The following is a 22,121-nucleotide window of genomic DNA, read 5'->3' on the forward strand; positions in this document are numbered from 1 at the left end:
CCTCCTGTTCTTTCTTTTGGGGTGTGTTTTTCTGTCTCATGTCCAGAAAAGAATAAATGAAAGAGAGAAAAATAGAAAAATAACAACAACACCAGAAAAATACAAACTAAACAAACTAGAAGAAAAGCAGAAAGAAAACAAAATAAGAAAAAAATCAAACAAGAAATAAAATGGAACAGAACAATAAACTAGATCCTGGGTGTATTTTGGTCTTTGTGTTAAGGCAATCTAGATCCCAAAAGAGGAAAGAAAGAAAAACTTTTATATATACTAAAATAAAATGAAAAGAAACTAAAAGTAGGAAACATACATTTTATATATATTATATATATTTATAAACATAAATGTTACATATGTATATAAAATAAGAAATATTTTATATATATATATAAATTGAATAAACATAAAATATATGTTTCTTTCTCTCTCTTTCTCTATACATATATATGCATATATATATATAAAGAATTAGGGGTGCCTGGGTGGCTCAGTCGGTTAGACAACTGTCTTTGTCTCAGGTCATGATCCCTGGGATAGAGTACTGGGATGGAGCCCTACATTGGGTTCCCTGTTCAGCAGAGACCCTGCATCCCCCCTCCCTCTGCCTGCTGTCATACCTACTTGTGTCCTCTCTTTGTGCCAAATAAATAAAATCTAAGAAAAGAATAAAAAAATTAATAAATAAAGAAAATTACTTAAGAAAAAACTAAGAGATTACAGAGTAATAAAAAAGCCACTAATGCTACATACTGTTTTTCCCGCTAGCTGAATTTTTGCAGTTCTCTGTGATCTGTAAATTTGGTGTTAGCCAGATGTTCCTGCTTGTCTTCTGGGGGTGGGGCCTGTGTTGTTGCCCTAGTGAAGTGTCGGCCCCTTTGTCAGGGGTTCCCAGCTCAGTGTAAGCAGCTCCAGATTGCACTGTATGGCACTGTTTTGCTCCCTGAAGGCTTTCAGGACCATTTCGGATGAAAATGGAAGCACCCCCATCTCTAGCCCAAGCTGAAAGTTCACATCCCCACTCTCAGTGAGCCCTCACAGAAAAGCACTCAATCACTCTTATCTCCCTGGTTTCTGTGTTGTGTTCACCCAGCCTCTGACTGAACGTTTTTTATCTCAGGCACACGACCAAGTTTCCAATCTCCTAACTTCACGGACTCCTGTGGTGTGGACTTGTGCCATTCCTCCCGGCTGAGGGAGGAGGGACTTGCCAGGCTACTGCCTTTTACAAGGCCCTTGCTTGGAGAGTGGTTGTACCATTGTGCAGCAGTTCATGGTTTATGGCAACATGGAACAAAAAACATTCCTAGACTGGTGTTTCGGCCAGCTTCCCTGAAACGACTGCATTCAGACATCCTGGCTTTTTTTGACCCCTGGTATCTTTTTTTTTTTTTTTCAAAGATTTTATTTATTTATTTGACAGAGAGAAATCACAAGTAGATGGAGAGGCAGGCAGAGAGAGAGGGAAGCAGGCTCCCTGCTGAGCAGAGAGCCCGATATGGGACTCGATCCCAGGACCCTGAGATCATGACCCGAGCCGAAGGCAGCGGCTTAACCCACTGAGCCACCCAGGCGCCCCTGACCCCTGGTATCTTGTAACAACATTGTCCCACCTGGAATCCACCCCACTTTGCTACCAGAGCAACTTAAAGCTAGGGATGTCTCCAAGTGTAGCAGACTTCTAAAACTTGGGATTTTGTACTCCACTGCCTGTAATACTTTCCGGTAGACCCCTTAAGCTCCCTCCTTTCCCTGGTTTATCTTTCCCTGGATGCACATCTCTGCACTTTCTACCTTGTAAAAACTGGTTGCTTTTTCTATTTGTAGAATTGCAGTAATTCTTTTCTCAGATCTCCAAGTGATTTCATAGGTGTTCAGAATGATTTGCAACGATCTAGCTGAATTCCAGGGACCAGACAAAATTAGGATCCCATACTCCTCTGCCATCTTAAATCCTCCTGACCCATTTATTCTTTTTTTTTTTTTTTTAAAGATTTTTTATTTATTTGACAGATCACAAGTAGGCAGAGAGGCAGGCAGAGAGAGAGAGAGGAAGTGAAGCAGGCTCCCTGCCAAGCAGAGAGCCCGATGCGGGGCTCGATCCCAGGATCCCGGGATCATGACCTAAGTTGAAGGCAGAGGCCTTAACCCACTGAGCCACCCAGGCGCCCCCCATTTATTCTTTAGTAGGGTACTCTTTATCATCCATGTATTTGTGGTCCTTCCAAATTTTTTCTTGTGATTGAATTGGAGTTTTAAAGCATTGTGGTCTGAAAATATGCATGGTATAGCCTTTTTAAAATTCAAATTCAATTTGCTACATTATAGTAGTTGTTTTTTTTTAAGATTTTATTTATTTATTTGACAGAGAGAGATCACAAGTAGATGGAGAGGCAGGCAGAGAGTAGTTTTTGATATAATGTTCAATGAATCATTAGTTGCCATACTCTTAATCTTTTTGTACTGGTTGAAGACCTGATTTGTGACCCAGTGTGTAATCTGTTCTGGGGAATGTTCCATGTGCGCTTGAGAGGAATGTGTATTCTGTTGCTTTAAGATGAAATACTCTGAATATATATTTGAAGTCCATCTGGTCCAGTGTGTCATTCAAAGCCTTTATTTCCTTGTTAATCTTCTGCTTAGATGATCTGTCCTTTGCTGTGAGTGGGGTGTTAAAGTCCCCTACTATGACTGTATTAGTATCAATGTATTTCTTTTCTTTTTTCTTAAGATTTTATTTATTTACTTGACACAGAGATCACAAGTAGGCAGAGAGGCAGGCAGAGAGAGAGGGGGAAGCAGGCTCCCCACCGGGCAGAGAGCCCAGTGCGGGGCTGGATCCCAGGACCCTGAGATCATGACCTGAGCTGAAGGCTTAACCCACTTAACACATAGCCCCATCAATGTGTTTCTTTAAGTTTGTTATTAATTGGTTTCTATATTTGGGTGCCCCATGTTAGGGACATAAATATTTACAGTTGTTAGATCTTTTTGTTGGATAGACCCCTTTAATATGATGGTGTCCTTCTTTGTCTCTTCTTATAGTCTTTGGTTTAAAACCTTGTTTGTGGGGCATCTGGGTGGCTCAGTCGTTGGGCATCTGCCTTCAGCTCCGGTTGTGATCCGGGGGTCCTGGGATCGAGGCTGCTTGGCGGGAGGCCTGCTTCTCCCTCTCCCACTTCCCCTGCTCGTGTTCCTTCTCTTGCTGTGTCTCTCTGTCAAATAAATAAATAAAATCTTAAAAAAAAAAAAATGCTGCCCCTCCTCCACACCTCATCTTCTGGGACCCCATTTACATGGATATTATTTCACTTTATGGAATTGCTGAGTTTTCTGAATCTCCTTTTGTGATCTAATAGTTTCCTTTCTCTCTTTTCAGCTTTCTTATTTTTCATCATTTGATCTTATAACTGATTTGCTCTTCTGCTTCATTCATCCTTTTTTAAATTTTTTTATTTTTATTTTTTATTTATTTATTTTTTTAAAGATTTTATTTATTAATTTGACAGAGAGAAATCACAAGTAGACGGAGAGGCAGCCAGAGAGAGAGAGAGGGAAGCAGGCTCTCTGCTGAGCAGAGAGCCCGATGCGGGACTCGATCCCAGAACTCTGAGATCATGACCTGAGCCGAAGGCAGCGGCTTAACCCACTGAGCCACCCAGGCGCCCTCATCCTTTTTTTTATAGTTTCCACTTGAGACTGCATCTTGGTAATAGCATTTTAAATTTAAATCTGGCTAGATTTTAGTTCTTTTATTTCTGCAGTAGGAGATTCTCTAGTGTATTCTATGCTTTTTTCAAACCCAGCTAGTATCTTTATACTCATTGTTTTAAATTCTAGTTCAGTTATCTTAGTTACTTACATCTGTATTGATTATATGTGCTGCCGAAGCAAGCACTCCTCTGTATTGATTAAATCCCTGACAGCAAGTACTACCTCCTGTTCTTTCTCTGGGGGTGAGTTTTCCACCTTGCCATTTGGAAAAGAAAAGAAGAAAGAAAGAAAAAACAATAAGAACAACAATGACAATGAAAAAAAAAAAAAAAAACAACGAAATCCAAACCAAACTGAAACAAAAGAAAAACCAACAAAAACCAAAACAAAACAAAAAATTAGATCCCGGGTTGTTTTGTTTTACTCATTAAAAGAAACGAGATTCCAAGTTAGGAAAGTAGAAACACCTCTATATACATAAAAATGAAGTAAAATAAAATTCAATAAAAGGAAATAAAAACTGAATATATATATATCATGTGATATAAAAATTTAAAAAGAACAAAAAATTGGAAAAAATAGTAACATAACTGAAAAAATAATACTGAAAGCCTAAAGGCTAGAAAAACAATGCTATACAACTGTTTTCCCCAAGAGTTGAATCTTTGTAGCCTTCTATGATCTGTAAACATGGTGCAAGCCAGTTGTGTGGCGCTGATTCTTAGATGTACTTGCCCTATTGCAAATGTGCTTCTTTTTGCCAGGAGGCTGGGCTCAGTCTGAGTGGCTCCGGATTCCACTAGGTGGCACTGTTTTGCTCCCTGAAGGCTTTTGGCCCCCATGTGCAGGATGAAAATGGCGGGAGGCCTGCTTCTCCCTCTCCCACTCCCCCTGCTTGTGTTCCCTCTCTCACTGTGTCTCTCTCTGTCAAATAAGTAAATAAATAAAATCTTAAAAACAAACAAACCCAAAACCTTGTTTGATACAAGTGTTGCTATTTCAGCTGCCCCTTCCTCCCACACCTCATCTTCTGGGACCCAATTTGCATGGATATTATTTTGCTTTATGGAATTTCCCTAGCCCTTGAGCTGAGTTGTGTCCCCCACTCTTCAGTGAGCCTTAACAGAAAAGCAAGCAATCACTCCTGTCTCCCTGGTTTCTGTCAGAACTCTGTATTCACCCAGCATGTGACAGAGTGTTTTTATCTCAGGCACGCTGTTTCAAGTCACTAAATTTACAGACTCCTGCTACATGGACTTGCACTGTTCCTTCCTGCGGGGGATGGGAGGGGATCTCGCCATGCTTCTGCCTTTTGCTGGGCCCCTGCCCAGAGAGTGGATGCATGATGGTGTTGCAGTTCACAGTTTACGGCAACACAGAGCAGAAAACTGGCACCTAGACTTGTTTTCGGCCGGCTTCCCCATTCTTATTCCTGGGAACCTGCCACACTCAGGCACCTCCATTCTTCTTGTGACCTCAGGGATCCTGAGACACCCTGTCACACCTGGGATTCTGTCCCTCCCACCTTGCCACCTGAGCAGCTTTAAGTCAGGGACTTAGACCACTGTAGCAGACTTCTAAAAGTTACAGTTTTGCACCCTGCAAAGTCATGCACATTCTTTGCACCCTGCAATTCTTCCACCTGACTTCCTGATTGTACCTGTTCTCCAAGGTGAGAAGTGAGGCAAAGCTTAGCCTCTTTCTTGCTCATGGCACGTCCTCTCACCCTGCCTTTGCTCCCTCCTGGAGTCTCCCTGATGGAGTGAGAGGAAAGCAAGTAGGATGGTAGGAACTTGACTTTCATGTTGTAAAGAGAAAATAAAACAGACGAACAAAGGAAAGGGAAGGAAAAATAAGATGAAAATGCAGAGGGAGCAAACCATAAGAGATTCTTAACTATAGGAAACAAACTGAGGGTAGCTGGAGGGAAGGTGGATGGGGGGATGGGATAACTGGTTAATGGGCTTTAAGGAGGGCACTTGAAGTAATGAGCACTGCGTTTTATATGCCACTAATGAATCACTAAGTTCTACCCCTGAGACTAATAATACACTGTATGTTAACTAAATGGAATTTGTATGGATAAAAAGAAAAAAAAAAAAGGATGTCTGTCCTCAAAAAAGAGAAGGACTGCCTTATGGGGAGGACTGAGTACCTTGTGAGTCGGCAGACTGGAGGCTCGGTGTCTTGCTAGATGTAGGCAGGAGGCTGGCTTAGTTTCTGGTCTTTCCAACACAGCTACTTGCTTTAGCAAAGCCTGCAAGTGGAGAAGATAGTAGAAAGTCAGCTGGCAAAATGGAAGTCATGATTATATATATTCCAAGATCACCACTGCCACATTTTATTGGTTGGAATATATTCCGGGTCCTGCCCACACTCAGTAGGAGGAGATTCCACAAGGCCATGTGGATCAGGAATTGGGGACCATTGGCCTTACTATAGAATCTGTCTGCGCAGGGATGTTCCAGGTGACAGATGACAGGAATGGAGGGTAGCAAGGTCTCTGCACTGCACATGCTCATACACAGGGTGCACAATCACCGAACAAGATAATTATCAACTCTCGTTTTGATTTTGGACCAGATGATTTGCAGAGCTAAGCTGTGTTATCCAAGCAGGGTCCTAGATACAAGAATCATGGCTGTCACTTGGAAAGGTCTGTCTCAGCTTTATGGAGAGATCGCCCTCCCTGAGTATTTCCACCTTCCCTTGTCAGACCTTCTAAATCTCTAGGAAAGCACCATAACTAGTTCAGTGTGGAACCATTTTTTTTTTTTTTTTTTTTGCTTTCCTGTGTCCTGTTGCCAGGGAAATCCTGATCTCCCATTATTTCTACCAGTTCCTCAATATCCTGCAGTCCCTTCTTGTGATTCTACTTTGTTGGTTTCTTTCCTTTCGTCCAGATTCTTTCTTTTTTTTTTTTTTTAAAGATTTTATTTATTTATTTGACAGAGAGAGATCACAAGTAGGCAGAGAGGTAGGCAGAGAGAGAGGAGGAAGCAGGATCCCTGCTGAGCAGAGAGCCCAATGCGGGACTCGATCCCAGGACCCTGAGATCACGACCCGAGCCGAAGGCAGCAGCTTAACCCACTGAGCCACCCAGGCACCCTCATCCAGGTTATTTCTTAGTGATTTTTCTTTTATATTGATGAGTCAGTTACATTAAAAAGTCACTGTCCTCTAACTTAACCTTTCCACTAATTTTTGGACCAAATGGGCAAAGGTTCTCTTTCCAATCTCAGCTTCTTCCCACACAGGGACAAGACAGTAGTAGGATTCCTGTAGAGTCAGGAGTTGGTATAGAACCTCATCGCATGAGACAGGTAGGTCACATAGGTGTATACTTGTATTTTCTTATGTCCCTAGCATTTGTTAAAGCACCTGGCCCACAGTAGGCACTCAGTTAGCTTCTGTGTGGAGGCTGTTTCCCCAAAACTCATTATAATAGTTGCATTTACCAGGTTATATACCTGACTCTGAATCCCTTCATGTTTCTCTCACTGAGCCTAGCAGGGAGCTAACATCTATTACTGCCCAATATGTGTCTGCTAAATGGAAGTGGCAATTCAAAGTTTTTTTTAAAAATTTAAGTTTTTTTAAAGTTAAGTTAAGTGACAATTTCTTTGGCAATTCAAAGTTTTTTTCAACTAATTATGCACAATGTTTGAAAAATTCACATAACATGAAAGTATAGAGTGAAAAGTAAATTTCATCCTCTGTCCCATCCATAATTCTTCCAAACTTCCTGGACATAACAGCTGTTAACCAGTTTCAACAGTATTAAAGGGAGAGATTTCCATTTTAGCAGGTTTTTCTTTTTTAAAAAATATTTTATTTATTGAGAGAGAGCTAGAGCATGATTGGGGCAGGGGAAAGGGAGAAGTAAGCTCCCTGGAGCAGGGAGCCAGATGTGGGGCTTGATCCCAGGACCCTAGGATCATGACCTCAGCTGAAGGCCGATGCCCAACCAACTGCAGCAGGTGGTATTTTACCAAGTATTCTATCTGTATTTTTGTTCTCAATTAATATTATATTGTGAGACTATCTCACTATTTACATGAAATCTGGCTCAAGATTTGATAATGACTGTTCTGTTGCTGGTAATTTTTAAAACTTTAAGTGAAGCAAAAATCATAGTCATTCCATAGTGACAGAGTTTCATGGAGCATATTGTCACTCAGATTAAAAATAGCCTGATTCATTCACCAGCCTCCCCTGAGGCTATTTTGTTTGTGTGACTACATTCCAGCTATGGTGACGCAGAATGAGGTAGTCGGTGTTGCCATAAAAGGATGGAAACTTCCTGTTCTTCTGCTCTCCTTGCCCTGCTCACAGACCACGGACTATGGTCCTAGGTGTCCTAGTTCTAATAAGGAAACTTCCCAGGTTCATTGTCACCAGCGTGTCTGGACAGCCCCGTGGTGCAGAGTGACCCTATAGCCCCGGATGTCTCACCTCACTCATGGGACACACACAAGCTGCTGTCTGGTCAACACCACTGTTAGCTGGGGTTTCTATTGTGCACGACTGAACTAATGCATATGGAGAGGGGAGGGCTTCCTGGAGGGGGTGGCAGTGGTGGTCTCTTCTGGAGATGAGCAGAGACGGATACACGGGGGGCAGCACTGGGGGCTCCCTGGGACACTGTCTGTGTTGAAGGGAGAACTAGGCCCCAGGGGCAGCACAGGGAGACTGAAAACTGTTTTCTTCTCATCTTTGTAGCCATAGGGCTGCCCTGGAGGCATGTGTGGACTCATCAGCTGTTACATTTGGAGGGCTGTGTTTCTTCTCTTCTCTTCCTGTACTTTTTACAGAATTCCTTTGTTGACTGCAGCCAGGATGAGAATCCCTGGTGGTGACCTTTCCTCCTCCCCCTCCTGTCTGAGGGCAGTGGCTGTGGGGGCTGAGATCTAGGGAAGAAACCCCCTCAGAGGGAAAAGGAACACAGGGTCATTTGTCATTGGATTCTGTCATTGGATTCTGCACTTATTCAGGCTGGCTTTGGTGGCCCACCTTGAGCCTGTGGACCCCAGGCCCCTCATATCTTGTGTCCTGGTGATTCCAGATACTCACTGAATGACTTCACTCTATTCTGTGTGTCACCAGCAGGTCACTATGTCCAACTTCTGTTCCCAGAGTGGGTATTATTACACAAGGGCATGATACGGGAGGATGGGAACACTGGGGCCATCTTGGGATCTGCCTACAGCAGGGGTGACTTTGGGAACCACCTGAATGTGTGGCCTTTCACAGGCCTGTGGCTAGGAATGCAGAGACTAGATCAAAAGAAGAGCTCAAGTCCGAGGATGTTGGTGATCACTCCCCAGGAATCCAGATCAGAGTCGGGTTGTCACACATAGTTGCAGGGGGCCAGGGCCTGAGGCTCCACCAGTTAGCGGACCACGTGTGAGACTCTGACTCAGGATGGAGATGGAGAAGACGGGATAGTGCTGCAGGCATTTGGCACAGGTGGTGTGAGTGGCCGTCGTGTCATCCTGCTGCCAGGAGCAGCAGTGACAGCAGTCCTAGCCTCAAGGTGCGGTGGTGTGAACCGTGGGACCTGTGCCCAGCAGTGAGGCAGTGGTTCCTCTTTGGGCCTTGACCTGGGGTGCGATGGTGGATTCTGTTCCTGCCTGTGCAGCCTTGGGCCTCTTCTATGGCTTTCCCTGAAATAAAATGAGGCCTAGTACTCTCTATCTATAGTACATATTTTCCCATTTATATAATTTATATATTTCATGTATTTTAAGTTATGCTTTAATATATTATGCATACTTTATATTTTTGTATTATGTATTTATAATATATAAGATATATGTTTCTCTATAAATATATGTAGTTTCAGTTAAAGCAACTTGGAATCTGTTCAAAACAAGGAACAAGAAATCCATGAAGGAATATTTTCAGGAGAGCAGGGATTCAGTTTTTTTTTCCAGTTTTTTTTTTCAGTTTTATTGAGAAATAATTGACATGTAACATAGTTTTAAGTGTACAACCTGTTGATTCATTTATGTACTGCAAATGATAGCCTTGGCTAACACCTGCATTATGATACCCAGTAACTTTTATATCTTCTTCTTTTTGGGGGGGTGGGTGGGAACATTTAAGGTCTACTCTTAGGGATGAATGAGTTTTTCTTTATGTTGAGCTGATAACTGCTTCCTAAATCTTTCATCTGGTTTTGCTCCATGGGAGAGAAAATATGTTTCTCACAACATATCTTGCATTTTTCTTCCTATGAAAAAACTGTTTAAATGTGTATGTAAGGGGTGCCTGGGTGGCTCAGTCGGTTAAGCGTCTGCCTTCGGCTCAGGTCATGATCTCATGGTCCTGGAATCAAGCCCCGCATCCGGCTCTCTGCTCAGCAGGGAGCCTGCTCCCCCCGCACTCTCTGTCTGCCTCTCTGTCCACTTGTGATCTTCCTCTCTGTCAAATAAATAGATAAAATCTTTTAAAAAAATGCATATGTAATACCCTTCCCCACACTGAGTGCTCCATCAAGGACTTCAGTGCTTCTTCCCTCTCTGGCAAAGCCCCAGAATTGCTTGTGTTTTTGTTACAAAATACTCAGGCCTCTCCCCAGACCTACCGTCTTGGAATGTTGGGTATGGGCTCAGGAATCACTTACTTAAGCAGCCTTACAGGGGAGGCTGATACACAGCCACGTAGGAATCCTGCTTCATGTGATCACTACTCAATGTGGGATCTGAAGAATAGCAGGAGCAGCACCAGCCTTGTTAAAAATTTTAGAATCTCATACTCTACCCCAGCCTGTCTAGCTCTTCATAGTCCAGGAAATTCTTGTGTGCACTAAAGGTTGGGCCTCCTTGGTCTTTTCTAGGTGCAGAACCAAACTATGCAGTACAACTCTGGGTGTGCACTCTCATCAGCTTGTTTAACCCTGAGGAGTTCAGGGTTCTGTACTGTTCCTCTTTTTTCCTGTGGCCATCACCCCTTTAAGGATGTCATCTCTGGTAAAGGCTTTAAATGTGGTTTATATGGCATGACCTCTCACATCTATTTCTCCAACCCAGATACTTCTCCTACCCTGAACTCTGTATCCACCTGTCAATCTCACTTGCATTTTTTTTTAAAGATTTATTTATTTTAGAGACAGAGGGGAGGGGCAGATGGAAAGGGAGAGAGAATCCCAAGTGACTCCCTGCTGAGCCGGGAGAGGGTGTCTGATGCAGGCCTTAATGGCATGACCTCAAGATCATGACTTGAGTCAAAATCAAGAGTCGGATGCTTAACCAACTGAGCCACCCAGGTGCTCCATGCTTGCATTTCTAGTAGACATCTCAGATTAATCATTTCATAAATTGGATGCTTGTGATGCTGCTTACTCAAATGTGCTACTTCCAGAAACTTCCCCCTTTCCACTGAAGGCACTGCAGTGTGAAATATTGGATGCTGTCCTTAATTCCTCATTCTCTTTCTCCCTAGAATTAATCCATGAGGAAATGTTGCAAAGTCCATCTTTAAATATATCCAGAGCCCAGTCATTTCTACTATCTTCCCTCCTTACACCCCAGATATACAGCTAACATCCCCCTCCTGGGACACTGTACCAGTTTCCTACAGATTATATACTGGTTGCTTGCCCTTGTACCTCTCAATTCTACACAGCAGCAAGCAGAGGCTTCTAAGGAGAGGTGGTACTAGGTGGGTCGTCTTTTTAAAACCATCTTGTAACTGCACGTTATGCAGAGAAAACTGAAACCCTTCTAATACACTAAGGCCTGGACATCTGATGTTATTTCAGCTGCTCTCTGTTCCAGCCACAGTGGCCTCCTTGCCCTTCCTTAACACAGGACATGCTCCTGCCCTAGTGCCTGTGCACTGGCGGTTCCCTGCCTGAAAAGAACTCCCCCCAGATACCCTCTTACACAGTTCCTTCATGTCCTTCAGATCTCTCAAAGGCACCTTGGTGAGGCTCATTCTGATCACTGTAGTAAAGTAGCCATCTTCCCATTCCCATCATAGGTGTCTCTCTGGATCGCCTTCTACACTTACTTCCCAATACCTAACATACACATTTCCCTTGTTTACTAGCATATAGTCTGCCCCTTACTCCAGAACATATGCCCCACAAGGTGGGCAAATTTTTTCTGTTTTTCACTGAGGTGTCCTAGATGTTAAAATGTTCCTGTATCTGACAGTTATCAGTTGAATGAATGATCTGCATGGAGTACCTCTCTCTTCTAGATGAGCCTCAGGCCACAGCTATTCATGGCAGCTACCACTTTTCTCCCCATTGTTGGTCTCCCTGCTCCACCAGCATTGTCTCTATTCCACACCATCCCTCCTGTACAGCACAGGAAACAATTACAGTTCTCCATTCAGAAAAGTTGTACTTAGAGGCACCTGGGTGGCTCAGTAGGTTAAAGTCTCTGCCTTCGGCTCAGGTCATGGTCCCAGGGTCCTGGGATCGAGCCCCACATTGGGTTCTCTGCTTGGAAGGGAGCCTGCTTCCCCCACCCCCACTGCCTGCCTCTCTGACTACTTGTGATCTCTGTCAAATAAATAAAATCTTCAAAAAAAATTGTACTTAGGCTTATGGGTTATATATTCCAGAGAAATGTGAATTCAAATCAGGCACTGCTTTATAACTTTATAAATAGGATTGGAAACAGAATGAAGATCACTAGATCTAAGGGGCAGGGGGTTAGGTAGCTGAGCAGAGAAGACAAACTGAAATTTAATAAGGATGCGAAATGATCAGATCCTATCTCTAACTCCAGAATCTGCTTTTTTAAAAAAGATGGTGGAAGATGCAGAATGATCCAGAATAGCTGTAGAAGAAGAAGAGATGGATGGGTCTGAAAATTCATCTTGCAATACCACAGAGACTCCTGTGTGTAAGGGCTCACTGGGCCTTGTGGAAACAATGAGAGGCCATAGGACCCCTGTGATGGTCACAGACTGGGGATACCAGAGGAATATGAGACCAGAACTTGTACACAAGAATAAGAAGAGGCTCAATTCTTTATATAAACAAATAAAGAAAAAAAAACAACACCCAAAAACTGGGGGGTGAGGATCTAATCCAAGCTGGAGCCTAGCCTGACCTGGTCAAGGCAGCTTTTGATGCCCGTAGTCCTAGAGACAGGTGATGTCTGAGTCCCTGTGATCATAGGTCCTGGTGGAATAAGTTTCCACTGAAGGGACCAGGGAATAGCAAAGATGACTTAGCTAAGGAGTGACCATGTTAAAGCCCGCAATGCACTGAGTACTAACCAGGCACGGTTCTGTCCACAGTTGGCTACTCAGCCTCTCCTGTCCCACCTACAACAGACAGCACAGCAATCAGGCATCTGGAAGTTTCTCTGCTTCCATTTATTTCTTGTCTCAACTTTAGGAGTCTTCTCCTTTATTACCATATCAGTTCTATATGACAAGAATAGAAAACAAATTCATATCCAGATTTTCTTTTTCTTAATCTTTAAAAAAAAGATTTTATTTATTTATTTGACAGACAGCAAGAGCAGGAACACAAGCAAGGGGAGTGGGAGAGGGAGAAGCAGGCTTCCTGCCAAGCAAAGATCCTGATGAGAGGCTCAATCCTAGGACTCTGGGATCATGACGTGAGCCAAAGGCAGATGCCTAATGACTGAGCCACCCAGGTGCCCCTGTATCTAGATTTTCAATAGAGAAGTAAAATATTACTTCTCAGCCAAACATGAAGTAAAGACAGGGATGGGACCCAGTCCCATCTCTGCTAGAGCAGGAAAGCAGATCAGGGAAGAGAGCACAGGTCAATTTGTCATTGTCTGGGACAGAACAAACAGGATGTGGTCAGAGCCCACAGAAGATGAGACTAAAGGAGGAGCTATGGGGTAGGTGAGCTCCCTGTGGGGTCCTGTCTACACTATCCCAGGGTCTCAAGAATCACTCCTTCCATACTTCCAGTCAGCTGTGAGTAGCTCCCTTCTTTTCCACATCAGGTCAGAGGCCAGGAAGAAGACTGGTTATGGTATCCAGAGAAATATCCTAGTACTGTACCAAAATGAACTGTTAACTGAAGAACTGTTAACTGAAGACATGGCTGTATTGGAAAACAAAGAAAGGATATGTAGGGGCAGTGGACCAAACTTCTGGAGGTCTATCTGCATCAGGGAATTGCCCCTGACTTTCAACTGCTGGGGATCAGGTCCCCAATGGAGGAATGTAAAGGTGAAATAATTTATATCATTTAATATAATATTATTTAATATAAAGGTGAAAAATTTGTCCTTCATTTGCACAGGTCTTTACTAAAGAGTTAATGTTAGCAATTGGCTCCAGAGTGGGCAAGTACAGGTACGTGGATGGTACCTCTCATTAACAAGGCAGGACAAATTTCTACCTGGGGCTTGAAACCTCTCAGTGGGACAAGAAAACTCAAATTCCCCTCCCACTCCCTTCCCTACTTGAGTGCTTCCTCCTCCACATCACAGTTCCCACCACTACAGCTCCAGTGACCACAAGAACCAGGGCAGCAATGGTGCCCATGATGGGGATGGTAGACTCAGTTGGCGGCTCTGGGAAGGGAAAGTGAGGGACCCAGACCTCAGGTTTGAGTCATGACCTCGAAGATGTTTTGCAGAAGAGCTACTTTCTTGGAGAAGATGTTCCAACCCCAAATCCCTCTTCACCCCATCTCAAGGTGATGGGCTGGGGCAGCCCCTTGTGCTGCACATGGCAGATGTATCTCTGCTCCTCTCCAGAAGGCACCACTACAGCCGCCTGTAAGGGCCTACTTAATCAGAGGGAGCCATTTTGTTGTTTATGCAGTAAACTTAAATTGACCCTATGCAGTAAACTTAGATTGACCCTGCCCCTCCCATAGGAACTTACTTGCAAAGCCTAGATACAAGGGCGGGTCAGGCCAGATAGAGACAGCCAATCAGTGGGGCGTGCATACTGTCTCCCTAGCTACCAGCCCCAGGTAGCTAAGCCTAGATATAAGGGCAGGTCAGGCCAGGTAGAGGCATCCAATCAGTGGGGCACGCATATATCTAGGGTGAATTGTAATTCAATTGGCCGCCTGTGTGTGACCTAACATGACCGTGCAGTTTTCTCTGTGCATTGCAGTCTCATTGGCCACCTATGTATAGCCTGGCTAAACTACTTCTATAGTTTAGAAGGGAGGGGTCGCCTCTTTGCAAGAGATGGCCCTGACAGGTCAGTTTGATTCTCGATGCTTGGCGCAAAATAAAGCTTTGCTTGACCTTCATTTTGTATCAGTCTCGCTCCTTTGATTACGGACCCTAACACCGCCCACTTCTGGAAGGTTCCATCCCCTGCAGGCCTGGTCTCTACAAGCTCTGTGTCCTGGGTCAGATCCTCCTCAGCATGCTGCCAGGTCAGAGTGATCTCCACAGGGTAGGAGCCCAGGGCTCAGCACCTCAGGGCGACATCATGGTCCGAGATGGGGTGGCGGGTCACATGTGTGTTGGGGGGTTCTGGGGAAGAAGAATCAGAAAATCTACACTTTGGGTTACCTTCATGGGTCACAAAACAGCACTTGTCACCAATCTGAGGATGGAAAAGACAATTGGTTTAGGGATCTGAAATAATGTTTTAGAAGCAAGGAGAGATTCCAGGACAGGAGAGTGGAGGTCTAAAGTGGGGAATACACTAATGGTCCTGACTGTGGGGGACCATCAGTGACTCAGAAAACCTGGAGTCAGACCTCCAAGGATGTTCTCAGATGGAGTACAAGTCTTGAGAGGGAAAGTCATGGATTACAAGGTGATTGCCAGGATGGAGGGGACCATTTCAGGGATGTTCTCCAATTGCCCCCCAGGAGAGACTGGATTCCTCAATTGTCCTTTAGAGAAAAGTGGTCCTCTGGGTGAGTCACTCTTTAGTAGGAAAATGAACACACAAGTGGATCTCACTCTCCTCACCTGTGGGAGGGCGGTGTTCTGATATTGAGTCCATTTCCCTTCCTGGTGGAAAGCCAGCCCCAGAGGAGGGGAGATCAGGGAGGCCCTAGTACCTGTGCGTAGCAGCATCTCCTTCCCCTTCTCCAGGTGCCTGTGGAGCCACTCCATGCATCTGTGCTCCACGTAGTTCCTGTACTGCTCTGTCACACCAGTCGCCTCCCACTTCTGACCAGTGATCTGTGCGGTGGAGTCTGCCTTGGTCCAGGAGCACAGGTCCTTATTCAGGGCGATGTGATCCATGCCATCATAGGCATCATGAAGATACCCACGCAGAAAGCGCCCATCAGGCCCCACGTCGCAGCCTATCACTCTCTGGAAGGTGTGAAACCCTGACCCCGGCCCATTGTCATTAAATCCAATTGTCATTAAATCCAAAACCAGTAGAGTCCCCAGGGTTCTTCCCCGCTGGGGGGATGGCGGTGCCCCGCAGCCTCGGGTGTTGCTCCAACACGGAGACTTGGAGCTACCCCGGCCGGCCATCCGGCGGTCCCTGGGAATGGAGGTCATGGTCTGTCTCCTGCCCGCGTCGCTCACCGGCCTCGCTCGGGTTGCAGTAGCTGCCCACTTCTCGCAGCCTCCCTCAGTGTGTCTGTGTGCACGTCCTGGAGTCCCGGGTCTGCTGGGCCCAATACTCCAGCCCCTCCTGCTCCACCCAGGGCGCCCCCGGCTCCATCCTCAGACTGGCAGAGTCGCTGTCAAACAGCGGGAACTGCATGTCGTCCACATATCTGTGTTCCAAATACCGGGGCTCCCTGTGGCCAGGCTGGGACACCACAGTGAACAAATACCTCAGGGAGTGGGAGCCTGCGGGTGCGGGGAGGCTGAGACCTCGCCCGACCCCTCCCCCTGTCGGGGTCGCGCCCCTAAGATGGCCCCGACTACATAGCCCGAGCAGCACCGACAGCCTGAAAAACATTCGCCCTGGCCACACGTGATCTCGAGCTCCTCACATGAACACCGCATGCCACCACTGCCTATGATCCCCAGATACCTCCTGTTCACGTGAACACCTCTGTGATTGGCTGTTATGCCCTATATAAGGCAAGGGAACTTCCCCGCAGGGGAGGGAGAAAGATGACCAGGGAATAAACAAGAGCTTGTGCATTGACCTGTGTGTGTGTTGGTGTTGTCATCTCTGCAGGCAGGGAGAGCGCGACATTTGGTGCCAAAACCCGGGAATTGTGAGTATATTTAAAAATAGCAAAGATACAGTGAAGGTAGAAATTCTGATACTGGTTGAGATATGTTCTGATTTACTGATAATATTGAGGTATATTTAACTTTTTAATTTTATGTGCATTGATCTCACATTGAACAGTTTTGTCAGAGTGAAATACAATGTTTCCATTTTGTTTACTTGATTTTTAGAAGTGGTAGTTCTAACAGGAAGATTTCATGGAATAGAAGTTGTGCAGCTTTTTAAATTTAGCATTTTAGGGAGAAGGTGAGAGAAGGCAATACATGAGTACCTTTTCCCCCTCATCATATTGCACGTTCATCACTAGGACGACCACAAAGGAAAGGTTAGAAGTTTGCTGAAGAGCAACCACAAAGGGACAGCAGCTGTATGTTCACGGATCACGACTGTAAAGGTAAAGATAATGGGGTCGGAAATTTTTAGACTCCGAATGGAGAGCCCCTTGCGGGCACTTTTGAAAGCTAACGGAACCCCTCTTGAGAGTTATTTAAGAAGTTGTTTTTCAGGAGGCGTCATCTCTGTGAAACCTTAAGATGATGAAATAGAACCTTTCTTTGTTCCTATTTCTTTAGTTATCACTGTCTTATCTAACACTTTGAACCAGTTAACTCAGTTGGAGCATGGTGCTAATGTGGCTAAGGATGGGAGTTCAATCCTTTTATAGGTTCCTTAACTTTACACACTTACACAGAACTCTTCATAGCTACAGATTGCCACTTGTAGGTATATATCTCGCAATTCAGCTCTTAGTCAAAGGAAAGGTGAGGAGTATAGCTTAGCATAAGCCTTTCATCTCAAATGGAAAGACAGCTTAAATAATTGGTATATGTGATACTATAGACTTTTAATCTAATATTTATTTATTTATTTATTTATTTATTTATTTTTAAAGATTTATTTATTTATTTGACAGAGAGAGATTACAAGTAGGCAGAGAGGCAGGCAGAGAGAGAGAGGAGGAAGCAGGCTCCCTGCTGAGCAGAGAGCCCGATGCGGGACTCGATCCCAGGACCCTGAGATCATGACCTGAGCCGAAGGCAGCGGCTTAACCCACTGAGCCACCCAGGCGCCCTTAATCTAATATTTAAATTAAACATAATAATGTAATATCTAAAATATGTGTCACTATAATTTTCTCTGGGTAAGACCATTTTCTAAATAGTATCTTTTAAAAATTAAATTTCAATAAATTAAGTTTCAGTAAAAATTAGGTACAAATACAAATAAAACATAGTAAGAAAAGGTGAAATCCTGTTAACACTGAGTTCTTGTGCCTAAGTTTGGGTTTATTAAAGGAAAGTATACTTGGTGCTATACAAGGCAGCAGAGTCTTCAGTTCACATATACTATTCAGTATCACACAACTCCTAATTTCTGTTCTTGGCCTTTGCAGTTTATGTTAGTACCAGTTCATGTTAGTACTTTTCTCAGTTATGAGTTATGATTAGTATTTTTAGTACAATTTTTTGGTAAAAGATGTTAGATAAGTAAATATTGTTAAACACTTCAGTTGCTCTTAAGCTCCTCACATGCTGTTTAATCAGAAGAGTGTTGATTTGATCTCCAGAAAGAACCAAAGAAAGAGTTTACAAAGTATTTTGGCTGTTGTACTGACCTAGATTAGGATAGTTGCTGTCTGTCATTGCTCATTTGATATTGCTCTGCTAAACAGTATCCAGAACTGAGGGACTACCCAACATCTCTATGCCTTTTTACCTCTTCTACCGTCTTAGGTATTCTGTACTTGACTTTGCTAACTTTGCAGGTCTAGGGATGAGAAGTTTATTGAGGTAATGGAGGGTTATAATCAAGTAATTTGCTTCTGCTAGAGATAAAGTGAATGGATTTTGTAATGAGTGGTCATGATCAGAATAAAGGTTAAAAGGAAGCAAGCATTATCATATGGTTTTTTAAACTAATCTTTTGGCAGTAATTTCAAAAGTAATTGACACAGATTATTTACTTGAATCCTGAGATGTGAGGATTTGGATCTAAATCCTGTATCCACTTTGGGGAATCATTAATATCAGGACTAAACTCTAAGGACTACTGAGGAATTAAATCTAAATGACCTTGAACATTCTTGATACATGTTATGTCCTAATCTTAAAAATGGTCATTTAGATTCAGAGCTACATTTGTGGCCTTTGAAATAGGCCAACTTAGAACATTTCTGTATTTGGCAAGTTGTGCCCCTCTTATCCCAGCACCCTCCTTTGGAGTAAACCCACGTGGAATACTACCCAATCATGTGTGGCAAATGGATATTACACACATCCCTGAATTCTGCAACTTAAAATATGTACATGTCTCAGTAGACACATACTCGGGGGTCATTATGGCCTCCTTACATACAGGAGAAAAGGTCAGAGATGTCATTCAACATTGTTTGACAAACTTTGCCTCTTGGGGCATCCCAAAACAAATCAAAACTGACAACGGGCCTGCTTACACATCACACAGCTTTAAAAATTTTGCTGATACATTTCACATACATCTAGTCACAGGCATACCCTACAACCCTCAAGGGCAAGGAATCGTCGAACGTGCACACTTGACCCTGAAAAATCAATTAATAAAACAAAAAGGGGGGGCGCCTGGGTGGCTCAGTGGGTTAAGCCGCTGCCTTCGGCTCAGGTCATGATCTCAGGGTCCTGGGATCGAGTCCCGCATAGGGCTTTCTGCTCAGCGGGGAGCCTGCTTCCTCCTCTCTCTCTCTGCCTGCCTCTCTGCCTACTTGTGATCTCTCTCTGTCAAATAAATAAATAAATAAAATAAAATCTTTAAAAAAAAATAAAACAAAAAGGGGGAATAGGGGCCACCTACAAGTCCCCTAAGGACAAACTCAATACCGCTCTCTTTACTTTACATTTTTTGGTCATGGACGCAATAGGACGATCGGCAGCAGATCGCCACTCAGGAGGTCAATCTCAATGATTGGGTAAAATGGAAAGACATTCTGACAGGTCTATGGAAGGGTCCGGACCCGGTCCTACGATGGGTCCGTGGTTCCGTTTGTGTTTTCCCTCAGGACCAGCTGACTCCTGTTTGGGTTCCAGAACACCTGACACGACGAGTACATCCAAATTCTCTCCACCAGTTGTATCCAGCCCTTATCAGGCATATGCATCACATCTAACTTGTATTCTAATCTCTCCCGAGCAGCGAACCTCTCCCGAGAATTATCTCAGATGCTCAACGGCACCTGGTCAGCCAAATTCCACGATCTGACAGCCTCCCTCCAGATGGAGATTCTGCAGATCAATGCCACGAGAGTCAACCCTCTCACGGCCTCCCAATTCCTACAAACTATGCAGGCAGTGGTGGCTTTTGGGAAATCCTGGTTTGGGACTATTGCACTTGGCTGTATTGTGCTCTTCGTCCTCCTCCTGGCGCTGCGTTGGATAAGGGCCCTCCAACACACATTAGCCAGAGACCGGCAGACTGTACATCAAGCCTTGGTAGCCATAGAGCATGAGCTCACCCCAAGTATGGCTTAGCATGCTGGACCGGTAGTCAATGATGGGTAATGAGGACGATAATGGCGTACCAACCTAAGACAGAAGCTGCAGCATGCTCTGCAGTATTTGATGATGGGTAAGGGCGCAAGTTGATCATCCCAACCTAAGACAGGCACGGTCCCTTATCCATACAAATAAATAAAGAAGGGGGAGCTGTCGGGGTCGTGCCCCTAAGATGGCCCCGGCTACATAGCCCGAGCAGCACGGACAGCCTGAAAAACATTTGCCCTGGCCACACGTGACCTGTGCTCGTCACATGAACACCGCATGCCACCACTGCCTGCGATCCCCAGATACCTCCTGTTCACATGAACACCTCTGTGATTGGCTGTTATGCCCTATATAAGGCAAGGGAACTTCCCCGCGGGGTGGGGGAGAAAGATCTACCAGAGAATAAACAAGAGCTTGTGCATCGACCTGTGTGTGTGTTGGTGTTGCATCATCTGCAGGCAGGGAGAGCGCGACATCCCCCCAACCCGGGTCCGATCCAGGTGGATGCGGCAGGAGGGGCAGAGGGCGAGGGGTTCACGTGTCGGAAAGGGGGCGGTGGGTAGGGCAAAACATCTGTGAGGTCATGTGGTAAGGTCTCCGAGTGCCAGGCGGCGGAGCAGTGCTTGGGTCTGGCAGCCGCCTCCCTCCTCCCACGCTGAGGCGGTTTCTCCCTCACTCACCCATCCTGGTCTCGGTCAGGGCCAGGGGCACCCCCGACAGCAGCAGCAGGAGGAGAGCTGGGGGACGCATCACTGGCAACCACCTGTTCTGGGGAGAAGCCGAGTTGCCTGGCCGGCAATGAAAATACCAGGAACACTGATTGCCTTCTCTAGAAACCCAATAGGCAATGAGAGTGCGAACTGGGGTCGTCTCATGAGTATCCAGGCAGGAGGACCTGACACAGGTTTGGAGAGGAAGTGAAACCAGAGGAGATGCGGACTCCGTTAATAAGGGGCTTTCTGGCCCAAGACACCGCCCTCCTGCCGGACCCTCAGAGACAGGCCTAGGGATTTGTGACTTTGTCCTGATCCCTCTTCTCCTGCAGTGAGTGGTCTTGTCATACTGTCTCACTGAATCAGTGACTCAAGCATTTTGTTTTCAGGATATCTATACGATTTTACAATTTAGTGAGTACTAATATCCAAGGATAATTTTGTTTATGTGGGTTATACCTATCAATACATAACTGGGGCGCCTGGATGGTGCAGTGGGTTAAGCCTCTGCCTTTGGCTCAGGTCATGATCTCGTGGTCCTGGGATGAATCCCGCATCAGGCTCTCTGTTCAGCAGGGAGCCTGCTTCCCCCTCTCTCTCTGCCTGCCTCTCTGCCTATTTGTGATCTCTGTCACATAAGTAAATAAAATTTTTATAAATTTTTTTTAAAATTTTATTTATTTATTTGACAGAGAGAGATGACAAGCAGGCAGAGAGAGAGGAGGAAGCAGGCTCCCCGCTGAGCAGAGAGCCCAATGCGGGACCCGATCCCAGGACCCTGAGATCATGACCTGAGCCGAAGGCAGTGGCTCAACCCACTGAGCCACCCAGGCGCCCCAGTAAATAAAAATTTTAAAAGAAATACATAACAGTACTAAGAATAAAAGAGGTTTAAAAATTTTTTCAAGAGATCATTTTGAATGATGTTAATAAGCCATTGCATGTTAACAAAAATTTGGTGAAAAATAACTATTTCCCGAAATACACAGGGGAGTGAGAATATTGATCTTTGTACAATTGCATTGTTGCAAGTCTATCACATAAGAAGCCTGCT

The 22,121-nt window shown here is 44.7% G+C and overlaps 2 protein-coding genes across 2 annotated transcripts in view; one reads left to right on the forward strand and one right to left on the reverse strand.

The window, feature by feature from the left end:
- The window catches only part of LOC309865165 (uncharacterized protein), a gene marked incomplete at its 5' end in the record, with an annotated part of 31,403 nt that extends 10,624 nt beyond the window's left edge, over positions 1–20,779 (forward strand). Inside the window, 4 exons of the mRNA XM_082731356.1 lie at positions 15,732–15,963; positions 16,786–16,825; positions 17,150–17,236; positions 20,008–20,779. The remainder of the gene's footprint in view (positions 1–15,731; positions 15,964–16,785; positions 16,826–17,149; positions 17,237–20,007) is intronic.
- Positions 13,190–16,778, reverse strand: LOC309865166 (HLA class I histocompatibility antigen, alpha chain G). Its single transcript, XM_082731357.1, is given in 6 exon segments — positions 13,190–14,439; positions 14,974–15,093; positions 15,097–15,158; positions 15,698–16,221; positions 16,223–16,224; positions 16,228–16,778. Coding segments are annotated over 6 exon segments (1,176 nt in total). The 5' UTR covers positions 16,561–16,778; the 3' UTR covers positions 13,190–14,304.
- Positions 20,780–22,121: the final 1,342 nt, after the last annotated feature.

The sequence above is a fragment of the Mustela nivalis genome (genome assembly GCF_964662115.1).
Source record: "Mustela nivalis genome assembly, chromosome: 5".
In the NCBI taxonomy this organism is placed as follows: domain Eukaryota; kingdom Metazoa; phylum Chordata; class Mammalia; order Carnivora; family Mustelidae; genus Mustela; species Mustela nivalis.